Source organism: Sinocyclocheilus rhinocerous, unplaced genomic scaffold, assembly GCF_001515625.1.
Source record: "Sinocyclocheilus rhinocerous isolate Xijiao unplaced genomic scaffold, SAMN03320098_v1.1 scaffold352, whole genome shotgun sequence".
NCBI classification, from domain to species: Eukaryota; Metazoa; Chordata; class Actinopteri; order Cypriniformes; family Cyprinidae; genus Sinocyclocheilus; species Sinocyclocheilus rhinocerous.
In genome coordinates, this window is record NW_015642448.1 from 486331 (window position 1) to 504965 (window position 18635).

At 33.2% G+C, this 18635-nt stretch overlaps 1 protein-coding gene across 1 annotated transcript in view; it reads left to right on the forward strand.

Moving 5' to 3' along the window:
* The window catches only part of ppil2 (peptidylprolyl isomerase (cyclophilin)-like 2), a 43521-nt gene that overhangs the window by 22804 nt on the left and 2082 nt on the right, over window positions 1–18635 (forward strand). The window contains exons 12-19 of the mRNA XM_016572769.1: window positions 2039–2145; window positions 7574–7663; window positions 7865–7898; window positions 14404–14521; window positions 15009–15065; window positions 17416–17488; window positions 17857–17919; window positions 18009–18151. Of these exons, the coding sequence (XP_016428255.1) occupies window positions 2039–2145; window positions 7574–7663; window positions 7865–7898; window positions 14404–14521; window positions 15009–15065; window positions 17416–17488; window positions 17857–17919; window positions 18009–18151 (685 nt within the window). The remainder of the gene's footprint in view (window positions 1–2038; window positions 2146–7573; window positions 7664–7864; window positions 7899–14403; window positions 14522–15008; window positions 15066–17415; window positions 17489–17856; window positions 17920–18008; window positions 18152–18635) is intronic.

An 18635-nucleotide genomic window follows, 5' to 3' on the forward strand; every position in this document is an offset into this window, starting at 1 on the left:
AATAGATTTTGGTTTGACTGTATCTATTTGATAAATGAAGTTAACCAACTAACATTATACATACCCTTTTGGTTTCTGTACCCAATATTTAAAAAATGTACAAATGCAATAAAAATATTGGTATCGGTACTCGGTATCGGCAAGTACCAAAAATAAAAGTATCGGTATCGGGCGAGTACTGGAAAAAGTGGTATCGGTGCATCCCTAGTTCAAACATCTACTAAATGTGCAAATGTAAATGTCACCATGACTGTTGATGCACACAACAAATAACACCATTTCCCTTTTTTGTTTATGCTGGGAAGAAGTTGCATGCATTTCATAACATTGCATCATTGCAATACCTGAAACTCAGAATCAGAATGAGCTTTATTGCCAGGTATGTTTACACATACGAGGTAAATAAAACTAATAAAACTCCTGGCAAGTGTTAGTATTTTATTCTCATTTAGAGTGAATCTGGCTTCAGTATACCTCGGGAAACCATCTGGCAGCTGTCAAATTGGTCTTGCATACCTGTTCTTTCTCTTTCTTACAGTATAAGGCTGTAATGATACAAAAATGTTGTCAATGCAGAAAGAGAACATAAGTTACTGTTATATGCCAATGACATATTGCTAGTAGTTAAAGACCCTGCAGGCTCCTTACCAGTACTCCTTAATATGATTGAATCCTATTCTAAATTTTCAGGATATAAAATCAACTGGCATAAGTCAGAGGCTATGCCAGTATCAGCAGTGTGTTTTTCTTCCTCAGTCAGTGCATTTAAGTTTAAATGGATAAATAAAGGGATTAGATATTTAGGTATCCACCTAAGCCCTAATTTAGAGAATATATTGAATTTGAATATGGTACCTTTGTTGCAGAAAATACAAACAAAATTAGATAGTTGGAAGAAAATTATGTTAACTTTGTGGGGAAAGATTAATATAATAAAGATGACGATAGCACCACAGTTTAATTACATATCTGGGATGGTCCCTGTTACTATGCCTCACCAGATATATAAGCGATATAATGCTATGATTAAGAATTTTTTGGCAAAGGTTTCTATGGGACAAGAAAAGAATGTTTTAGAAAAATTTTGCGAACTACCAAGACCCCTTCAAAAATCATCTAAATTTTATCAACTCAGTTTAAGGATTGGTGATAAGAACTGTGAAAACTTGAGATTGATTTGGCAAAGAGACATTAATAGTGACATAGATAAGGACACTTGGAACAGAATTTTGTCCTACAGTGGAAGGTACATAAAGGAAGCAAGAGGTAAATTTATCCAGTATAAGGTATTACATAGGTATTATTATACACCAGTGCGACTTTTTAGAATGGGTTGTCTGATTGATAATAAATGCTGGAAATGTAAACAAGAAACTGGCACATACATTCATGCTCTCTGGCAATGTTCAAAGATTCAACCTTTTTGGGAAATTGTGTTGAAATATCTTGGAAGATGTTTGGGATTTAACCTTCCATTTTCATCAAGGATTTGTCTTTTAGGAGATAAATCGGAGATTCCTCAGATTAAAAATAACGAGTTTTCCCTTGTTACTGTCGGTGTAATCACGGCAGTACGACTGATACTTAGATTTTGGAAAGATATTCAATGTCCTTCACTTAAAATGTGGATTGAATCTATGATAGAGAATGTATCATATGAAAAAATGTTAGCTAAAGTGAATGGAAATCACATGGATGTTGACTTGTGGGAGAATTTTATTCAGATTGTTACTTCAGGCATGGATCTAGTATGTCATCCTTTGAAGTGTGACTTGATTACCCTGTTGTGCATTTAAGTGTCATTTCTATAATTATTATTATTATTTATGATAATTACTTTTGTTTGTTTTGTTTTGTATACAGTGTATTTATTTATTTTTTGAAATTTACAAAAAAAAAAATTTGTACTGGTATGTTTTATGTATAAAGAAAACCAATAAAAACTTCATTTTCAAAAAAATAAAAATGTTGTCAATGCTATCCGCTGCAGAGTCCTTCATGTATGTAAAGAATGAAAATATTTGTCTTGTGATTTCAGATGCTATTTCCGATGATACCGTTCGCTACCAGTATATTAAGAAGAAAGGCTATGTCCGCCTGCACACAAACAAAGGAGACGTGAATGTGGAGTTGCACTGTGATAAGGTAACGCAATATGAAACTGTCAAACACTAACACAAACCGTAGTTAAGTATATGTGTTGGTGGATTTAAACTTTTAAAGTGTTTTTTTTTTTTTTTTTTTTTTTTTTTTTTTTTTTAACAGGAACTCATGGCAGACTATCAAGGTTCTTGTCATCATGTGTGCTCAGTATCTAAATGTGATATTTCTGGCTCTGTTTGACACCTTGTTTGCTGTCACAGTGTCAGATCAAGACCAGATCAAGACCAGATCTGACTAATTAGAGAGTAAATGAATGAGAAAATAATTGATACTTATAGACTTATATACAGTGGTCCATTTTTGGACACTTAAGTCACGCTTTCATTGCATTAGATACAAAACATCAAAGCAAGTGGCATCTGCAAACAATTGTTGCTAGAGCTTTTCTCAAAACTAACTTCATATTTATGTGCCAATTTTTCAATTATTTTTAACCAGCTGGTCTTAAGGTCATGTTTTTGGATGTATGAAATCAGTTCCAATCAAGTTCACACAGATGTTCAAGCAGATTAACTACAGTGTAATATATCAACAGTAAACATGTTTCACAGAGTTTGACAACCGGTAGATATTTTCATATATTTATATTACCGTTCAAAAGTTTGGGATCAGTAAGATTGTTTTAAAGACATTAATACTCTTATTCACCAAGGACACATTATTGATCAAAAGTGACAGTAAAGACATTTATAATGTTACAAAAAATGTTATTAAGAAACACAACGTTTATTAATAAGAAATGGTTCTTGAGCAGCAAGTCGGTATATTAGAATGATTTCTGAAGACTTGAGTATTGACTGCTAAAAAATTCAGATTTGCCATCACAGGAATAAATGACATTTTAAAACACATTTAAGTAGAAAACAGATATTTAAGATACTAAGTAGAAAAGATATTTTGATAAAATAAATGCAACCTTGCGAAGCAGAAGAGACTAACATTAAAAACTATTAACATTATAAACTTTAAAAAATCTTACTGACCTCTTACTTTTCGAATGGTAGTTTATTTCATATTTTAAAATCTAACAAACTTTGTAAAATGGTTTGTTTGAAAAGTGTGCTTGTGCTGTGTGTGTTTCAGATAAATGATAGTTGTTTGATATTTTGTATAGTTACATTTTATAAATACATTTTTAATTGTGGCTTAAAGGTATGGTCAAATTAGCAGAATTTCTGCAAAAAATGTCCATTGTTTATTGTCAATGTTGTAGTAATGCACAGAGCACAGCTCACACAGAGGTCACTTTCAAACAAAGCAGCTTTTTGTTGGTCAATGCAGCAAATTCACGTATAGCATACAGTATCTCACAAAAGTGAGTACACCCCTCACATTTTTGTAAATATTTTATTATATCTTTTCATGTGACAACACTGAAGAAATTACACTTTGCTACAATGTAAAATAGTGAGTGTACAGCTTGTATAACAGTGTAAATTTGCTGTCCCCTCAAAATAACTCAACACACAGCCATTAATGTCTAAACCGCTGGCCACAAAAGTGAGTACACCCCTAAGTGAAAATGTCCAAATTGGGCCCAAAGTGTCAATATTTTGTGCGCCCACCATTATTTTCCAGCACTGCCTTAACCCTCTTGGGCATCAGAACAGTGTTCAACGCACCACTGTTTCCGTTTAAAAAACGTTTTGCACCGTTTTTGTCGGGGCTGAACGCAGCCCTGATGACGCAAGAGTTGCAACTATGGCGGCTGAGAAGGCCATTCTTTGTGTTCTTTTTGAAGAATTTTCGGAGCCTGATGAAATCGGTATAAATACGTGTTTAATACTGCAAAATCCACTCAATGTTACAGTCACTGCCCTTGTCTTCCAGAATAAAAGAGAGCATCCCAGTCAAATGAAGGGATTTGTGGAAAATGTGGTTCCTAATTATTGTGATCCAACATTTGCCTCGCATTTCAGGATGAAAAGACAAACATTTCAGGTGAAGGATAATCCACTTCTTACCTCCGAGACTGTGTTATGATCTATATGACCTTATTATTTTTATTGTGAGTATTAGACTCACTACTTTACATTGTAGCAAAGTGTAATTTCTTCAGTGTTGTCACATGAAAAGATATAATAAAATATTTACAAAAATGTGAGGGGTGTACTCACTTCTGTGAGATACTGTATATACAATTAAACTCCAATTCAGACTAGCTTATAAAAACACAGACCTGCCCAGATGTTTCTGGATTGAGCAGGGGTGTGGTAGAGGTGTGTATGTTTAATGCACTTTGCTCTCTCTCTCTCTCTCTCTCTCTCTCTCTCTGTGTGTGTGTGTGAGTAGTGGTCTAAAGGCCGTCTTGTCTGTACATAATATATAATTCATCCATTCAGAGTTCTCAGTGTCACTGACACACTGCAACTGCTGACCTACATTGATTGACTCACTCCATTTTCTCTTTATTTCTCGTTTTTCCGTTGTCTTGTTTTTCTTACTCTGGTCTGTTATAGTTGCCTGTTTGTTTTTGCTGTTAATCTCAGATACTTTCTCTTTGTGTCCTTTTCTAATGCGTTTTCTCTCTTCTCATTTCTTGATGTGCTCTGTATCCCACTGAGCTTGTAAAATCATCTCTGCCATAAAACACTTCCTCTGAAAAATTGTTCGTTCTGGCCTTGCGCTGGCGGTAAAACTTACCCATAGTTCTCTCTCCTCAGCTGAGCAGATGCAGGGTCCCTGTTCTTATTTATGTGAGAGCGCGTGCCAGGCTCTCACTCCTGGGTCAAACCTGCACATCAATCACTTTATATCTATCATTTAGTGTTTTACTTTAACACAGTTGAGGGAAATTTGTGAGCTTTGTCTTTATTGACTTTTCAATTACATATATAATATTCCATGCGCTTAAATCACATTTATTGCATTTTAGCACTATTTTATCACTTTTATGAACACTTTGGCTCAGTCTTTAATTGAAGGCACAAAAGCAGCAGACAGTCTTTACAAGGCCACAGGATAAAAGACTTAATTTGTTAAAAAAATTCCTTGAATTTTATATTTACATTTTATCTAAAGTTTAGGGAACATATTGTCAAAACAGAAGTACTTTGTCCTATTCCAAGTGTGCAGCTATTAAATGCATCCACTATTAGCGTGTGTGTTTGTTTCAGTGTGACTTGGGAACCCATGTAAGCACTGCCTAATGGACACAGAAACAGTATTTCATGCTCTTCATAGTCCTAGTATCTAGATGCTATTTTTGCGTCTTTTCATTGGCTGTGTGCTTGTCAAATCAGGATAAAGAGGAGAGGTCACATTGATAAGAAAATTACCCTCTGCCTTCTTTCTTCCTCTCCTCCACTCACCCCCTCCCTCCTGTGGTTTGCTTGCATTTGTGATGATTCTATTTGTAATGCAGTGTTTACAAAGTAGTTATAGCCTTTTTTTACTGTAAGGATAAATCTTATGAAAGGACAAGGAAAATGTCAAGATCATGTTCATATCTCACTCTAGAACAAAATAGAATTATATTTTGCCAAAATAAAATTAAGCTTATTTTAGGGTATTTTGCTTTTCATAACAATTAAGCAAACATTTTACTGCAATATAGTTAGAAATACAGTAAGCACAATGACTTTAAAATGAAACAGACAATACAATATTTAGCCTGTACAGTATATGCACTTTACAATTTAAATAATGTTTTTTATTGATGTATTTATTTATTCAATGTAGTAATAATATTTATAATTTTTAATAAATAAAAATAATTTATTTATGTTGAATTACTATAATGAGAATAGAGTTTTAGCATTATGAGAATTTTGGGGGAAATGTGCTTGATAATTATTTTAAAAATAAGGTGAATGCAAAAACTCACCTAAATTCTTTAATCCTCCTAAAATAGTCTTCATTTATATAAGCAAAATATGATTCATTATTTTCATTTTGATTTGTCTCTAAACAAATGTCTTCTTGTCCAGGATTTACAGTTTACAGCACATGATGGCATTTAGATTGGAATGTCATTCTGGACCGTTATGTAACACTGTCATGTTTAGATGGAGCAGATGATTGAGATCTTACTTGACAACTTTATTTTTGTAGGTGTTTTTTGTGTCTGTGTGCTTTTCATGCATAAGTGTGTGACATTGAAATCGGAATGTTTTTTTTTTTTTAAGTTTTGACATGCTTGACCTCCTCTTAGGGAGACTTATAAAACTTTAATGTGGAATTTGCTTCTGCTTCTTCACAAAGTCTTTTCTGAACACAAAATCAGTTTATTGACTTGCAGAGGTTTTATTTGAAGAGAGGGATGTCTGATCGCCATAGAAATGAACAAATAAACATTTACAATTAAAGAGGAAGCAACTGCTTAAACTTTCAGTGCCTTGGTTTTTTTAAACAACATCTTACATAAGCAAGCCTTTCACTTCCTGAATAACCTAGCAGACTCATACATTCAAAGCTGCCAAATGTATTACTAACAAACCTAATAGTTTATTGACCTTTATAGCCCATAGACGGTCCTTTTGGTAGCACACAAGGGCTTTGCAAAAAGGGCTTGTACATATGTTGAGTAAAATAATTAAGTCATCATCTGAAATTATAGTGGACACAGTTCCTGTAATATTCATGAGTGATTAAAATCTACAAGCTGCAGTTTCATTAATGTGAATGTTTTGCAGTCCTTTAATTGGAGACGGGCTTAAACTTATTGAAGACTGGCTTCCCTTTGGTTGAATCTCATGAAGAAATACCATATATTTCACCTCCAATATCATAGCAAAAAAGGATAATTAAGAATTTTCTAGCATTGTGGCATCATTTTTAAGATAACAAAAAACATATTTTCTATAACATCATAATCCTCTTGTCCAGACGTTTTGTGTGTGTGTGTGTGTGTGTGTGTGTGTGTGTGTGAATTTAGTGCAATGAATTCTTCCATTATGTATAAATACTTTTATATATTTAATAATTATTGTAAATAATTCATCTTTATTTTACTTGAATTTTAGTAATGAGATTTTTTATATGTTTATAAAGAGTTGTCAATGTGTTGTCACAATGAAAAAAAAATCCTAATGATCCTAAATAGTTTTTTCCCTTTCTTTTTTTACATTTCTAATTTATTTGAATATTTTCTAGTTTCATGTTTACTTTTGATTTTATAGTTCCTGACCGACTTGTTTTTACTATTTAATGACTTTTTTTTCTGTTTAGAAAAATAATTACTTTTTTTTTTTTTACAATTTTCCTAGTTCCTAGAGATTCAGTAGGTTCATATACGAGTCATAAGAGTGTTTTTGTTGATTGTCCTGATTTCCTGATTGTAAATTAATCAAAATTTCTTCACACCTTCTTCAGTTTAGGGGGCTGCTACTCAAGTGTCATCATAATGACAAAGAGTTTTCATAGATCACATTTCCTGACATTTAAAACTGATGTGTTTTATTCCTTGCAGGTCCCCAAGGCTGGAGAAAACTTTATTAAACTGTGTAAGAAAGGATATTATGACAGCACAATATTCCACCGCTCTATTAGAAATTTCATGGTAAATATATTTTTCATAAAATTTCATTTTATTCATTATATTGATGTAACCGTAGTTTAGACATTTACATTTCTTGGTCAGGCTTGGCATTTTCCATGACATCGGGGTTCCCATAGATTTCTAGCCATTTAAAGCTGTAGAATTACCGTCAATTTTTTTTATCTGAAAATGTGCCATATTAATGTTATTTGTTATTTTCAGATTCAAGGAGGAGACCCTACAGGGACTGGTACAGGTAATAATTTTTACATTTGTTCTGAATCATTTATCATTTTGATCACTCACGTATAACTGTTACAACTCGGATTGTGACGGTGATGATCATTTGCACAATGTATACAGATACAGTTCACAATGTACAAATTACACCTTTAATGTCATTTAGACTTTAAAATTGCATTAAAATCGAAACAATATCAAGCCCCTGAACATGAAAACTAATAGAACTTTGGTATCCAAGTCGAGTTTATGTTTCCCCACAAAGATAAATATTTCATCATATATCCCATTCTGTGTTTTGAGAGGGCTTTGGGACACGAGCAGGACAGAGCCCATCGTGTGTCTCATATCTTCATGTTTTCTCCCAATATTCCAAAGTAATTGACACTTTGTAAATGGGTAGAAAAGCTAATTATATCTTGAGCAAGACATTTATATTGAAAGGGAAAGTGAAACTGAATTACCGGTGCACATAAAATGCACTGTACAACGGAGCCCTGCACATGACAAATGGAAAAATAAATATTAATAATTTGTTCCCACTTTTTAAATTTGTTCCTTTGACTTATTAATTTGTGGCCATGTTTAATTAATTTGTTCCCTTGTAAAATTAAAACTAAGGAATAGTTTTGACACACACCTTCCAGGTGCGCCCTAGACACATCATCAGTGATTTAACCTGGGGTCATTGGGTGTTTCGGGTCTTTCAAATGAATTAGTACAAATGGCCATGATTTAACTAAAATGAGTAAATTAGTAAATAATTTGTGGGATTAAATTTTTAATTTGTGGCCACAATATCTTTCATTTTTCCCCTGCATGTCACGTCATGTCCAGGGCTCCATACAAATAAACTTGACATGCCTTACTTGTCAAGTTTACTTGTTTGCCTTACTGTCTAACAAGCACAAACTGTGATAATATTGAATGTGATGAGAGATAAAGACTGAAACCCATCAGGTAAGAATTGTATATAAAATAACTCCTGCTTACAGTGTGACCAGTACACTTACATTTAATCATTTAGCAGATGGTTTCATCCAAAGCAACTTACAAATGAGGACAATAGAAGCAATCAAACCAAAAAAGAGCAACAGTATGCAAGTGCTGTGACAAGACCCAGTTAGTGTAATGCAGTACACATAGCAATTATTATTATTTATTTATATATATATAAAATGAATACAAAAAATAAAAAGGTAGATAGAATAGAGCGAGATAGTGTTAGAGGGTCAAGACAAGTTATTATTATTTTTTAATAAATAAAAAGAAAACAAGTAGAGAGAATAGAAATGGAATAGAGAGTGCTAGTGTTAGAGGGTCTAGTATTTATTAATCTTTTTTTAATGTTAGTTAATGAAAATACAGTCGTTTATTGTTAGGTCATGTTAATTCACAGTGCATTAACTAATGTTAACAAGCACAACTTTTGATTTTAATAATGCATTAATGTTGAAATTAACATTAACTAAGATTAATAAATGCTGTAGAAGTATTGTCCGTGTTAACTAAAGTAGTTAACTAATGTTAACTAATGAACCTTATTGTAAAGTGTTACCAGCTTTTTTAATAATTAAAAAGAAAACAAGTAGACAGAATAGAAATAGAATAGAGAGTGCTAGTGTTAGATGGTCAAGGTTTTATATAATAAATAAAAAGAAAACAAGTAGATAGAATAGAAATAGCATAGAGAGTGCTATAGTTAGAGGGTCAAGTGTAGATGGAAGAGATAATAACAGTATAACATGTCTAGTTTGTCTACAAATCACTTGTTGCGTAGACTGATATTTACTGAAAGAAAAAAAAGTTAGGCTAACAATGCTTTTAAGTGACCCACCAGCCATGTACGGCTTAATTAAAATTTACGGGTTACGGAGTCTTTCATCAAACAATTTGCTCTTGCAAATTCTTTTTCATATTCAGTTGGTCAGATGAGCATTTTATTACTTTCTCCAACTTTCCTGAGCTGTCTAGACAATATAACCTGAGCTTTCGTCAGAACATCAATCTGAATGGCTTTTTTGATGCACATTTGCGAGGGATGTTTTCCTGTGGTCATGAGTGTTAAAAGGTGGAGGTCTAACTGAGAAACAGAAAGGGTAAGGAGTTAGTGCACTCTATCTCCATGTATCTAAAATTCAATCCCATAAAAAATGCACCAGCTTCACCTGAGACCCTTGCGTAAAAAGAAGGATTGAGAGCAAGAGGAAGAGAGGGAAATAGACCGACAGATTTTTCATGAACAGAGAGTAAATTTTAAAGTGTTGAGTATTAGACTTGGAGGTCTTGATCTTGCAGTCATTCTCTTGCGTATATTATCAAACACATTGAGACGAGGTTTGCATTTGACCTAAAATAGATGCAAATAAGAGGGAGAAACCTTGCATCAAATGTGTGCTTTTAGTCACTTGAGTGGGACAGTGTAAAAATGACTGTTCACGGATGTTAGGGAAGAGTTTACAGTGTCCTCAATCCTCTGTGATGCATTTGCATATGCTTGTGATTATCTGTCAGAATGGCAACAATTATAGAAATCTATTCTCTTGATTATAATTACAATAGTGTAATTAAAGGCACATGCCCTTTTTTTGGAGGAATAATTCACACAAAATCTAAAATCATTATTTTGTCATTATTTACTTTTTGTCATTTCATATCTCTATGACTTACTTTCTTCTGTAGAACACAAAAGGAGAATGTATGAAGAATATCCTGGCACCTCTTTTTAATTTAATGAAAGTGAATATGACTCATATATGATAGCAATCGTGTGATGAACAGAATTTGAAGTTATTCACTGAAAATTCATCCTAGTGATTTGGGAATTATTATTATTTTTATTTTTTCCCCAGTTGGATCTTCTCAATGAATCTGTTAATTCAGAAAACTAAAACCATAAAAAAAAATGAATTACTTGAAATAAAATGAACTTTAACTGAAATGAAAGTAAATATAAAAACAACTTAAACTTTTTTGTTTAGTTTAAGTTGAAGTACTAAAATAACTAAAACGAAATAAACTAAAACTTAAAGGGGTCATATGATGCTGCTAAAAAGAACATTATGTAGAGATATTGTTTAAAAAACTAATAAAAATGACAAAACCACCCAACAAAATTACTAAAACTTGCAAATTAAAATGAAAACAAAAAAGATAAAAATAAAATCTAATTCAAAATATTAAAAATATATAATAGTTATTTTATTTATACTAAAACAACACTGGATCCAGTTAATCAGACTGGTTTGATTTTTGAGTTTAACTGACTGATTCAGTCATCTATAATGAATAACGACTTAAATTTCAATCTGTTCTTCATACGAATGTTTCATATGACTTGCACAAAACCTTTGTAATTGCATCGAGGAACAAGCAGTGTTATATTAAAAATTTTGGTTCAGAAAGAGTCATACAGGATTGAAACCGTGAGGGTGAGTAAAAATGTTCAGACATTTTTTGTGTGAACTATTCCTTTAATATGAACCATTAAAAGATATGTATATAAATGTATATAAATGTTATACCAACCATAATAACGTGGCTTATTTATATTATTTTGAAGGCTTTCATGTGTTCGGCTGTCCTGTTTTCCTCCATTTAGTTGAAAAATAGATAATAGTAACCAAATTATCAAAATGTGTTTTGGATGCTGCAAAGTCATGAGTGTGACAAATCACACAATGTTGCTTTGAAGAGATGCAGCGTTCTGTAATAATGGTGCACTGTTAAGACTGTGAATGAATGTGCAGTGATTATGATTCTCTAGGATTCTTCTACAAAATTAAATGAAGGCTTCTTACACAGCGGTTTGCAATCAGTTCTGCAGAAGACATCACAACTCACACTGACGTGCACAGACATCTTTAGATATACCTGTTTGTGAATGAGTGTGTGGATATAAAGATCTGTATACGTAAAGGAAAAAAGGAAAAGATCATAAAAATCTATGACAAAGAATATATTAAATAGTATATAATTTTAAAGCATGTATTTCAAACCTGAAATAGGCTAGCTAGTTTTGTGGTAATCATTGGCTGTGATGTATTTATTTGCAAAGTGTCCAGTTGTTGTTGCTTTGTTAAAATTACAGCAATCATATGATTGGGTTTTTACATTAATTGCCGGTTAATCAGATTAATCACAATTAATTGTATATTTCCATCTGGAATAATTTTTCATTAGTCACTGCAGACTCAAAACATGAGTGTGGTTCTTCAAGCTTGAATAGATTGCCTTTGCATGAAATTTATTTTTTTATGTATGGGTCAAAGGACCTGATTTATTGTTTATTGCATTTTTTTTTTTTTTAAGTAATTAAGTCATAATATTAAAAGTAAAATATATGTTATAATTATTACTATTCACCTCTGGCTCCAAATAATTCTAAATTTGCCATTACATCACTTGTTCACCAATGGATCCTCTGCAGTGAATGGGTGCCGTCAGAATGAGAGTCCAAACAGCTGATAAAAACATCACAATAATCCACAAATAATCCACACCACTCCAGTCCATCAATTAACATCTTGTGAAGTGAAAAGCTGTGTTTGAAATAAACAAATCCATCATTAGGACATTTTAACTTTAAACCATTTCTTCCAGCTAAATCAGGAGCATCAGGAGATATATATGCGCAGATCAAGCACTGTTTACAAGCGAAAACAGTTCTAAACAAATATGTTGGTGGATTGAGAAGACAACAGGGTTATGGACTATTTTAGCCAGAAGTGATGTTAAAATGGCTTAATGATGGATTTGTTTCCTACTTGTGGATTGTGATGATTTTATTAGCATGTAATGCTAAATTTCTCCAAATCTGTTCCGATGAACAAACAATCTCAGCTACATCTTGGATGTCCTGAGGGTGAGCAGATTTTCAGCAAATTTTCATTTTTGGCTGAACTATTCCTTTAATGGAAATCTATTAGGCAACATCTATAATGAACTTGGCCCATAGACTATTGTTGTCTAAATTTTCTGTGCTAATCCACAGCAGATCACAGATTCTTGGATTTAACCATCTAACTCTGGATTTTAATATTTCTGTAATGTGGTCTCTTAAGTGCTCAAAATTATTAAATGAATGGCTTTTTCTTGCCATTGTTGTTTTTAATCTTGGCATCCTTGTTATTCTGTCCGGTTGATTTTCATCCTCTTTTTTTCTCATCCTTTTTAATCAAGTCAGTGGCATGGGGTAGAAATGTCAGTAAGGTCATAAATTATGCAGAAATGTCACCTGGGGAATATTTATGAGGGTGTGCAAGTTTTCAAAGGCAGATTGGTGCACCATAAAGCCATCGCTCCACAACGACAGCAGCTGCTGGACGTTAAACTCCTTCCTACTCTGCTACAGCTAGAATCATGTGCCACTGCTCATTGAGAAGTATAAAAGATTTTCAAACTCACATGACTGTGTGAATTCAGTAGGTGCACGTGTTTCAGAACACAGAGTCATGGAAAAATGTTCCTAACCTTGCATTTGAGCGGAGTCTCATGTCAGTCTCTGCACGCACACACACACATGATCGCTCGCTGAGAGAGCTGCATCCAGCAGAGCTTTTGATTGAGCGTGTTGAAGCATTAATTAGTGTACCTGATTTGGAGGCCTTTGGCATGAGGTGTTTTTTTTTATGGTGGCAGAAGACGACGCATGGTGCCTGTGCCTGGGGCACTGGGTTAGTGATTTTATAAATGATTTGAAGTGATTCAAAAAGACAATCTGGGTCAAGTTCAGTTGAACTGCTTTAATATTTCAGTGTAAAATCTGTGGGAAGAATTAAATAGCCAGATTACTGCATTACATACTAATGTTCAAAAGATGTCTGTAAGATTTTTTTAATGTTTTTGAAACAAGACTCATGCTCACCAAGGCTGCATTTATTTGAACAAGAATACAGTGAAAACCGTAATATTATAAAATATTACTACATTTTAAAATAAGTATTTTCTATTTTTGTTATATTTTAAAGTACAATTTATTCCTGTGATGCAAAGCTGAATTTCTCTTCAGCATCATTACTCCAGTCTTCAGAGTCACATGATCTTTCAGAAATCTTTTGAAACATTTTAAATGTCTTTACTGTCACTTTAATTTTCTAAAAAAAAAAAAAAAGAAAAAAGAAATCTTACTGACCCCATAGTTTGTTGTCTGTGTGATTTTTGGATTGCCACAGTTTAGTAATTGTTTTTTTCTTTCTTTTTTTTGTAGCATATTGCTTATTCTTAGTGTTTGAGGTTTGCACAAACAACTAAACCTAGTGAACTTCAGTTCGTAAATTGTCCCACCATCATTTGTGCTACGAACATGAATTTATCCTCAAATCGTGTGGCTTTATCAAGAAGTGTGTTTCTTTTTAAGTGTTCAGTTTCGATAAAATGAGCGAAAAAATCCCAAAGACATTGAATAAGGGACTTGAGCTATATAAGGGGACCAGAATATGTTTTGCAATCCTGTTTGCCGTGTTTAATATCCATATTTCCCCCCCTCCTGGCGTTCCTCTCTCTGTTGTTGTGTGTATTAGGAGGAGAGTCTTACTGGGGGAAGCCATTCAAGGACGAGTTCAGGCCCAATCTGTCTCACACAGGTCGTGGTATTCTGAGCATGGCTAACTCAGGACCCAACACAAATAAATCCCAGTTGTGAGTAAATGTTTCATCTGCTCATTACAGTGACTGGATTAATATCAAACGCTCTGTTTAGAGATTGTTTTGAACCTCTGAAGTATTAAACTTCTGCAATTAATTCAGACTAGTTCAAACTTTGTATCGCTTTAACCTGATATGTGCTTTGGGTTTTTATAAACCTCTTTAACAGAAATTTAAGATTCAGTTTTAAATATTGACCTTTGACACTGCTAGAATTTTCTGCATTCTACATCTAACCAACACCTATGATGTCATTCTGATATTTGCATACTGAATTCTGGTTGGTCTTGTCTTTCTTGTACTACTTTAACCCTCTGTAACCAGCAATATCAAATTGGAGGAATCAAAGCCTAAATTGGCCTGAAAATTCAACACTATTTTTGTTGCCTTTGTAAGCAGTGATGTTTGGCTCATGAAATGCAAATATAGTTTAAATATGAAATTGCCCTTACGAAAACTTTTCTTTTCTGTTTACTTTCAGCTTCATAACATTTCGCTCATGCACATACCTGGACAGGAAACACAGTGTGTTTGGAAGGTAATTTTATTTTTGGATTTATTTGTCTTCAGTAATGGGACATTCACAGTCAAACAGCTTAATCAGGGCAGAACTAAATAAAAAAATGAATAAATAAAAAAAAAATCAAGTTTTTTGACCGCTCTTTTAAAGGGGTCATATGATGCGATTTCAAGTTTTCCTTTCTCTTTGGAGTGTTACAAGCTGATTGTGCATAGATAAGATCCCTGAAGTTGCAAAGACTAAAGTATCAAACAAAAAGCGATATTCTTTATCAAAGTTAAGACTCTGCCACGCCCCCCTAAAACGGCTCATTCTAACACGCCCCCACATATCTACATCACCATGTGGAAATAGGACGTACAATAATGTACAGTATTTGAAAAATAATGTGTTTTTTGAACATTAAAGCATGTCAACATATTCTGTTACACCAAATACACAAAATAATGATCTTTTAAAAAGCATCATATGACCCCTTTAAAAATAAATCGATTTCAAAGGGTTTTTAAGTATTTTTGGTTTGCCCAATTAGTTGAATAAATTATTGAAATTGCGATTATAGCTGTGACGTTTTTTCAGTGTTTTAGTCTGACATGCATTTTCCTATACAAAATAACGGAAAATAACTGACAGTGATATCAATCATGAATCTCTACACTACCGTTCAAAAAAAAATTATTTTTTCTTTAAGATTTTTTTAATGCTTTAGAAAGTCTTCTATGCTCACCAAAGTTGCATTTATCTGATCAAAATTTAAATAAATTTGTTATTTATTCCTGTGATGGTAAAGCTGAATTTTCAGCAGCCATTACTCCAGTATTCTGTGTCACATGATCCTTTAGAAATAACTTTAATATGCTAATTTAGTGCTCAAGAAATAATAATTTATTATCATCATCAGTGTTGTAAACAGTTGTGCTGCTAAGTATATTTGTGAAAACTTTTTTTTTTTTTTTTTGATAATTATAAAGTTCAAAAGAATAGCATTTATTTGAAATATAAATATTTTTAATATAAATGTGTTTACTGTCACTTTTGATCATTTTAATGCGTCCTTCCTGAATAAAAGTGTTAATTTCTTTAAAAATAAAAAAATCTTACCACAAACATTTGAATGGTAGTATATGTTTATCTTAAAATGCATGCTTGTTTGTGTATTTGTGTAGAGATTGTGTTCATTAATGTGATTCCAGTGTAGGTTAAATGGTGAATTTCTCATTTCTCTGTGTGAAGCCCTTCCTGGGGAAGAGCATGTCTTCTGTTGAATCAGAACATTCCAGCACACCCACACACTTGCACTCTGAGGGAAAGTCTTGCCCATTTGGCATTGAGTTGAAATCCTTGGACTCTAGCTGTGGAATTCAGAGGCTTGTCAGCATAAGCCTGAACCAAACTCTTGTGCACACTCGCATGCACCCTCAGTCTGTGTGTACTTACTGAGCATGTGCAGTGAGAACGTACACACACCCACAGCCTATGGGGCACCTAGAAACCTGAGGCTCCTGTTTAATAGGGAACAGCTGTACAAAGAGAGAAAGTACACAGCATGCGTGCATATAGATCCAACACAACAAACAAGACAAATGGGGCATCATTTACTGATCATTTGCATGTTGTAGATTTGTTTGCTGTTAAGAAAAGTTAATTACTAAAATGATTGCTAAAAGATTATTATAGAAGCACAATTTTCCAAATCTTCTGAAGCCATAGTTGGAATATTTGCAAGATTAGCAGTGACTTAAAAGCCAAATACTATATATAGTATTTATTCATTTGAATTAGATTTTCAGTTTTTGTAATTTTATGTGCTTGTCATTTTGTTTAAATATTTTTATATTTAGCTTTACTTTATTATTATTTCAGCTTTAGTTTGACTCATTTTAGTATTTCAACTTAAGTTTATTTATTTCAGTTACATTGCCAGAGCAACATCTCTTATTTTCACGCAAGTTTAGGATTTTCATGTAATATTTTATTTTATTTATTTGTTTTTTATTTTACTTACTGAAAATGATTTCAATAGTAATAATAGTTTTAATTAACAATAACAAACCTTTTAAAAGCTGTTGTATGATTTCAAAAGACTTCAAATATAGCATTTTACATGTATTTTAATTGTATGTACTGCTTTGGTCCTTTTTTGCTCTTCTTGTAGCATAACAGCTCAAGATGAGGATAAATAAACTGCAGAATTTTCATTTTTGGATGTGTTGTTCCTTTAAGAAAAGTTGAAGATTTTTGGCTACAGTGAGAGAGTTTGATTCGGTCTCATTAGAGATATTATCACCACTTGGCCCTGAATAATACCTAATTTACTCTTTGCAGCAGGATTTTAATAGGATTCTGTTCCTCTCTTGCTCTCTTTTAGAGTGGTTGGTGGTTTAGAGACCCTCACAGCGATGGAGAATGTTGAAAGTGATCCGAAGACAGACAAACCCAAGGTGCTGAAGCCACTTATTTCCCTTGTGTAGCATCAGAAATGTACGATTCGGTTGCACAAGCGTGTGTCAGCAGTGCAGGGCTGTGCATGCTTTGTTGACTCACGGTACCTCCTGTTTGTTTATATTTTTCCACCTGCTGTCAAATCCCACAATGCCAAAAGAGAAAATAGTCCAATTTAAAACAGCAGAATTTCAACCATTTTTGTCGTCGTCTTGTAGAATATTATAGCTTGGGGCAGTAGAATTTTTGACATTTTGCTTCAGTGCTTTTTGTTTTTCCTTTTCAAGATTTACATTTCTGAAACGGTAACAGCATGCTAATAGGTGAAGAGTGTTTTCTCTGACTCTGTTTCTCTTTACATTATCAGTCTGAGATAAAGTTGCTGAGCACTACAGTATTTGTGGACCCGTATGAGGAAGCCGATGCACAGGTCAGCATTTGTATGCATGTACATAGTCAATATCATATTTGTTGTGTTTTCATGTTGTGCCGTTGATGTGACAATGTGTGTGTGTTTAGATTGCAGCCGAGCGAGAGAAGGAAGCACAGAAACAGGAGGAAGAGAGAGCGCAAACTTCTGCTTCAGTCAACAAGACAAAAACAGAGGACAAGCCTAAAACCTTCAGACCAGGAGTGGGCAAATACATCAACACCGCTGCCACGTGAGTTCATACACACACACACACACACACATCCGTGATGATGCCCAGCAGTTGAATATGAAAACTGTGTAATATTACAAGACTTGATAGATCTTTCTATATTGCGAGATATCGCATTGATTTATTTCAGTTGAATATCCACAAATACTTCTCTTGCAATAGTGAGGAGGTTATTTGATCATTACTGAGGTATTAAATATGAGTTACATTACCAGAAGCTTTCCTGCTAGCACAGAAATTATTCATATTGAATACATAAAGTCTGTTGACTTTCAAAGTCTCAATTTTACTCTGGTAATCCTCATCTTTATCACAAAAAACTATTCATGAAAAGCAGTGTTTTGTTTGGTTTCTAAAAATAAATGTTATTTGTTGTTATTTATCAAAAGGTTATAGGATTACAGCATTTTCACACTGAATCTACAGCATTATGGCAAAAAAAAAAAAAAAAAAAAACTTTGTTATTCTGTCTTTGGAATATTAG